General features: G+C 43.6%; 1 protein-coding gene across 1 annotated transcript; it reads right to left on the minus strand.

Moving 5' to 3' along the window:
* Positions 1 to 395: 395 nt before the first annotated feature.
* Positions 396 to 6,871, minus strand: LOC137917355 (receptor activity-modifying protein 1-like; the record flags this gene model as incomplete). The annotated part of the gene is made up of 2 exons (XM_068760136.1): positions 396 to 651; positions 6,738 to 6,871. Coding segments are annotated over 2 exons (390 nt in total), but the record flags the coding sequence as incomplete, so codon positions are not given.
* Positions 6,872 to 7,021: the final 150 nt, after the last annotated feature.

Below are 7,021 nucleotides of genomic sequence, written 5' to 3' on the forward strand. Positions count from 1 at the left end.
CATTGCATTTCCTGCGTTGCTGTAACAAATACTAACTCATTCAAAGCTCTCCAAAAATAAGTTCTTATTTCTTGCATGTGTAGATAAATAGCACTGCGTTCCAACGTTTATTGATTCATTTATCATTTATCTTTTCTCCAGTCGCTACCTCGGCCCGTACCTCCGGCGATCCATGATATTGTGTTGGTGCGGCAGGAGATTTGGAGGTAAAAGGCTTTACAACGATGTGCAGTCGAGCACTGAAGTAGGATTGTGGTATTTGCTCTGGTAAAAACTTCCCAGAGCAAATGATAATATGATTCTAGTACTATTGAAGGCCCAAACACTCATGAGGGTTTCTCCGAGGCTTTAAAGTACCTCTTGTCTTGAGTCTCGCCACCTTTGCCCCTCGTTCACTACACAATCCCCTCACTGCGTTTGCTCCTCCACACCACCAGGGCCGTCATGAGGAGGGTAACCAGGATGGGCACTGCAATGAAGGGGCCCAGGATGCGGTTGGGCGGGTCCCTCAGGAGGCGTCCGGACAGCGAGCAGTCGTGGAAGTAGTGCTTGTGCACCCGGATGAAGAACTCATCCACCAGCCTGTTGGGCCAGAAGCACTCCATCTTCAACGCCACCAGGTACGTGCAGTTTGTCAGCTCGCCGTAGAGTCTAAATGTAGATGACAGAAAAGGAAGGATTAACACTGAAATCAAAAGAATCGCCTGATTGATTGGGCCCTTAATTACCCATTTAATTCTGGAGTGTTGAAAAAAAATTACATTGAAATATACAGGTTTTATTTTGACCCCCCCCCCCCTTTTTTTTTTTTAATCAATGATAAATAAATAGCTACTCGTTTGCATGAAACCTGTTGGAAGGATGGAGCATGTGCTGAAAAAGATTCAACTGTTGGTTTAAGGAGTAGGTTCAGATAAATCAATTGATCCATTGATTTCTTTATTCACGTCAAAATAGTCCATCAGACGCTTTAATGTGAGCCAATGAGCAACAATCTTAATTTTTAGTTAAACGCTTTAAAGTACAACTGAACGATTTTAAATGTCAATTGTTGAAAAACAAGCTTAATTCCTGTCCAATAAACACACACACACACACACACACACACACACACACACAATTGTTGTGAGGTAGAATGAGATGTGTAACTCAGGACTACCAGACTATCCAGATGGCTCTGGTACAAAACACTTGTCCTTCACCATTAGAGATCCTGTAGAAAAGAAGAGTGAGGAGGAGGTGCTTCACTGTGTATTGTTTGTACCGTGTGTAGGTGTGTGTGTGCGTGTGTGCGTGTGTTCTTCCTCCATGGTAATACAAGCCTAGGAGCTCACCAAACCATAATTAAGGTAATCATTAGGTCTAAGCAGTTAGAAAATGCAGCATACAATTCCTGTTTCTGGGATCACCCATTGGGTTTCCCATTTATAGATATGTTCACACATTTATAGATATATAATACAAATATATTTTCTGCGTATAGGTTTGAACTTCACTTTTATACAGTAACAGAGACGACACATACTGCATACTGACCCAGCCCCCTTTGTTTTCTACGAACTATTAATCCTCATATAATTCCGCTCGTTGTTTATTTAGATTTTCAAGGATATTCATGTCAATGTTTTGAGGCTGGCATGGATTAGTCATCAGGGCCTCTCTCTGCTGCCACATATTGGTATTCTAATTCTAAAATTCCCACAGCTTTTGATGATGCGTCCCGCTATGAAGTTCTTCTTGCAGATTTTTTGTTTTTTTAGATGGGAACAGCTCAAAGCCGCTTTGCTTGAGGCCAGCTCTGCAGAGCGGCATAGCGGCTTCTGCCTGCTTTTCTGCTTCGTCCTCAAAGTTGCACAAAACACAAGGAAAGCGATTCCTGGCCACGCTGCCGGTCTAACGGGAACAGAGGTTTGACGAGGAAAATTAGCATATGTATATTGCTTGTTTTCTCTGTGTCAATAAGAAATCACCATTTCATCCTATAGAAAGACAAACAGCGATTCTCACTCTCGTTTGCACCTACAGGAAGATTCAAAGCGTCACTTTGCCTCTACTGCACATTTTTTGGAGAACATGCATGAACTCAAGCAGAAAAGTCTTCAGGTGGATTTGAACCCAGGAGCTTCTTGTGGCGATCCAGGATGCCATATGTTCCACCTTTTTACGCTACTATTATTATTTTATATGAACTTTAGTTACAGTGAAATGCTAGTGTCGACTCTAAATTGTCTCAGTCCAAGCATTGAAGCAGAGGAGAAATACATCTGGCGTTATTTACATGAAGAAATGATGCAACTTCATGCAAAGGTTGTTATTTCAAACGCTGATGGAATTACGTACTCTGGCACCTCTTTAAAATCTCTTTGGATCAACTGATAATACACACATACGTACGTACGTAAATATATGTTCCCGTGAAAATCTACATAACCCACCTGTCATATCCTCTGCATGTGAAATTGCATGTATTTGGCATAAAATAAGATCAATGAAGCTAAAAGAAAGCTATACACACACATTTATACAGTATATACAATATGGAAATAAGTCTCTGCTTTGATGGAGATGATAAATAATACAGTCGTCATTTTCACATTAAAAAGTGTAGCACCTTGGAAATGCAGTAAAAAGTAAAAGCAGATGCAGAGCGAGAGAAAGGCCATTCCTAACTGACTATATTTATTTGTAGACGATGAGAGCGAGGCAGCTTTGTGAGACAGCGTCATGCTGCTCTCGGTAGTTTGATCAGACGACTGAAGAATAAATAAAACCTGGATGAAGAATAGATCAAATCAAGACAGAGAAAAGCTGCTCCTGTGACTTGAGAAAGGCCTCGACGCCGTTTGATTATTCCACTTCCAGACGTCCACAGAGCAGAGCGTGTTGGACTAATAATGCTGTCGTGTGTTTAAACTTTAATAAAAGGAACTCAACTCAACCGAGGCCACCGGTGGAACCAGTGCGTTTTCACAGTCTGGGGTGCTGGTGCAAAGACTCAGAACAAGGGACTCAATTAAAGCAGGAAAATAGCTGCCAGCAGTCACGTGTTCTCCGGGGACGGCAGCGTTCACTTCAAAAAGAATTGAACTGTGCAGAAAAAGAAGGGCGAGAGAAGGGATCTGATTTGTTTCTCCTTTTCGGAAGAAGACGAGGGGCGCGAATGTGGAAGGAGACGTGTTGAATGCCAGTTTGATTATCTCCAAAGCTCGATGGCTGCTTTCATCAACCGATAAAGCAAGAAATATTTTAACTGAGGGAAATATCAGCATCGCTTCATTCTGTCAAACGTGCAGCAATCCAGGCTATTCTGGATGCTATTTAGTCATCAGGGTAGTAAAAACATACAGAAACGGTTTGCAATCAGCAACTAATCAGCTGTTTAATCACAGAGGTCCACAGAAAGCGAACGCCGATGAGCTTTCCACGCTACTGAGCTCACTGGGGGGGGGGGGGTTTGGCCCTGGCTTTGCATGTTAACCCGATGAGAGCGCATCCACAAAAGGGGTTTTAAATTATTACAGACGGCTGACAGGCATGCATGACTGGCTATCCGGAAACCCCCCAGCAGTCGCACAGAAGAGCGAACGCTTGTAAACTACTAAGAAACGCAGCTATTTTTAAACGGAGACTTTCAGAGGAGTCTCAGAAAGCCTCCTCCGTCACTGTGTAACGGCGTTGTATGCTGCACAGAACCGGGAAGGACCCGGGTGGTGAAAATACCTCTAGACCGGAGAACCCGGAGAAACCCCACGCAGACACGGGGAGAACATGCACGCTCCGCACAGAACGGCTCCAAGTTGGATAGCTATCAATTACTGATACAAATCCACAATCACAATGAAGTCTTATATCTTACAGCAAAAAAAAGACTAAACCCAACTAATCAAAAACACCTTAAACACGTTTGCTGTGACAAAAGCACCACATATGGTCGCCATGACCATCGCGTGGCTCTTCCCATGTTTAAGTGGCATCGTCATTGAGAAGAATGGAGGAGTTGTGATGAAGGCTTCCCATAGACTACATGGAATTATAAGCAGATGGTTGGGGGGGGGAAAGCCTTTTTATGTCCCTCTCCTTGGAGATCTTGTGTCTGGTTTGTATATATGGCAAATGCTAATCCAAGAAGCCCCCCCGCCCCAGTGTTTATGAAATACACATAGTACTAGATGAGTTGTGTGTGTCGCTGTAAAGTCTTGGAGGTGCAGGCATTTCCGGCACTTCTTATTGCACATCAGCGTCTCCTGTTTTTTCATGGCGTGCTCAAAGCGTCACAGAAATATCAATATATTTGTTGATGCTATTCCTGTGTACGCTTGATCGTACTACATTCTGTGTGTATGTGATGCTACTTTCTGCTCAGCTGACATTCAAACAACAATCAAAAGGCTCAAAGGGTTAAACTGAATCTCTAGTTGAACTCCACAGGCTTCTTTAAACAGATTCACTGAGTTTTGAAATCTTTGGTTGCACAACAACGATGGCTAATGATGCGCTGCTGCTCTAATGATGCTCCTATTAGGGAGAACCACTATGATTGAGTTGTGATTTTTTTTTTTTTATATAATCACTGTGGTCACTGGATTAAAGCACACATTGGGTCCCCGTGGCTCGTTTCCCATTGTTATGGCTGCAGAGCCGGGAACTGAGACGTCCCCAGACGCTTAATGACCCATCGGCATGAAGCAATTAAACGCTTGCTTTCATTGTGCAGAGATGCTCCTGGCACCGAGTAATTGGGCGCGATGGCTGAATACCACATCCTTTATCAATCCATATTTTTCCTCTTCAGCAGTTCTTATGTCGACACTTTTTCAACCGCATTTCAGTTGATGTCAAATCCAAATAGTTGCACTATTGATGCATAAATCAGCACATATATGCTAATATTTGACTCTGGGATTTTGAGTCTTGCAGAACAGCAGTTTTCACCACAGCTGATGTAAACAAATGTATTCATTGCTGCTTTTTTTTTTTGCATTTGATGCGTGATATGTGATTATCTAATCTTCTGGCAGACAGGGATTTCCATACATTTACATAAAATACGAAGATTATTTGCATGCGCTTGGAAAGTTGGATGGGTCCAATGGAGAGGTGAAACCAGCTGAATCAGGTGATTAGAAACATCCAATCGCGTTCGTTTCAGCTATCCTGTTGGGCCCAGGATGGCCTGACGCCGCTCACCTCGCTCTGCAGATACCAACATCATGTGGTGATAAATTAAAATGTAAAGTTTGTCTGTCTATCAAAGGGGATCAACTCTTCCAGTGGAATTCTCATCGCTACTCTCATACATTGCGAGGTCCCCCCCTGAGAGTAAAAATAAAGTGAAAAAAAGCTTTTGCTATAAAAGGTCATTGCTCCAACCGAACGGACTGAATGTCACTGCCATGTCCAAATAAAGTGGCATGAGTGTGTTTGTTGATGATCCTTACCCTGGCAGGCTGTGTTGCAGTAATACTGTATAAATAGATCTCAGCAAATCATTAAAAATATATTTTTTATATATATATTATTATTAAGACATTTGAGGATACATTACAAACTAGAAAAGCCCTCAGAGAGCGCAGACCTCTGCCAAGCAGCTCATTCCCTTCCTAACGGGATTTAAACCATCAACATGGTGATCTGGATCATCACCAAAAGGTTCTAAATTGTTCTTGCTATCTTTATACACCAACCATGAAAAGTAAAGGGAACCGGACTTAAACTAATTTTTTAATCCGCTCCGTTGTTTCTCGGGTACACAGCGTGGTAATACACCCGGATAGGATAGTTCAGCATAGGGCCTTCATTGTTATTACTTATAGCTGCCAGGACGCCAAAAACCAGCTCTCTAATCAAGGGAGTATGTTACGGACTGGTGCGAGAGGACCCCAAGAAACAGAGGACGGAGACAGTACAAACGTGACTATAAGCTTTACTGGAATGTTCATCAGTCGAGTCACTATCCCGGAGCTGCGCACGGGTTACGGGGTGGCCGGAGCCCAATGAAAATATCTTGTTAAACAAAAAGACACAGCCAAAAGAACAAACCAAATAAGCAAGCTCAAAATACAAAACTCTGACAAAGGCAGATCCCAGGGATGAGGAGCGGCAGAAAGACGTTCTGCACGCAGGGACGCGATCCATGAAAAATAGTCCGACTGGGAACAGCGGGCGGAGCAGGGCTTATGAAGGCAGGTCGTAATCAGCCTCAGGTGTGTCCGGGATGAGAAGCAGAAAACAGGTGTGAGTCGTAGGCCAATCAGCCAGTGCAGCCACATGACCCTCACAGAGTAACTCTGAATACCTGTGGCTCCAGCCGTCGCTTACAGTGAGCACAAAGATAATATTTGCACACGCACAAAAGCGTATAGCCTTTGTTCTTCGCACTAACCGTCTCCCTCTGTTGTCTCTCAGCCGGCGTCTGATCAGCTTTTGGAAAGTGACCAAAATGTTGGATGACTGTACAGACCTCCATCCATGAATAAACAGCTCTACATGTCTCATGGCAACACACTCTCACACCGGATCAGCATGAATGAATGACGGTCAATGAAGAGTCATTCCCGATGCTGTCAACGGGGGGCGCTATGCAACCAGAAATACCGAATAACTGTAGAAGACATTTGATGTCTAGAAATGAATTCATTTGTTTGTCAATGAAATAAATAGCAGATTATCTTCGTTGGATGGATTTCCAGAGGGATCTGTGAGGATCTGAATTCAAGCAGGGATCCACCCCGACATACGTGGCGTCATCTTTGCTGTCTACAATCTCCACTCTGTCCAGGAACCAGCCGGCGCCGGCCCGACTGTTGTTGTGTCGTATCCTCAGTTTCTTCAGGATCCCCAGGTCAACGGCTGCGATGCTGAAAACGTCCTCCTGGGTCACACGCAAACAAGACGGAGACAAAGGGTCAAGAAAGGTCACAGGTCGTAGGTCAGCAGCACATGGAACACTCGGGACTCAGTTGAGCGTTACTTAACAGATCTGAACAGGAAACAAACATCTTCAAAAGGAATGACTTCACAA

Source organism: Brachionichthys hirsutus, unplaced genomic scaffold (assembly GCF_040956055.1).
Source record: "Brachionichthys hirsutus isolate HB-005 unplaced genomic scaffold, CSIRO-AGI_Bhir_v1 contig_617, whole genome shotgun sequence".
In the NCBI taxonomy this organism is placed as follows: Eukaryota; Metazoa; Chordata; class Actinopteri; order Lophiiformes; family Brachionichthyidae; genus Brachionichthys; species Brachionichthys hirsutus.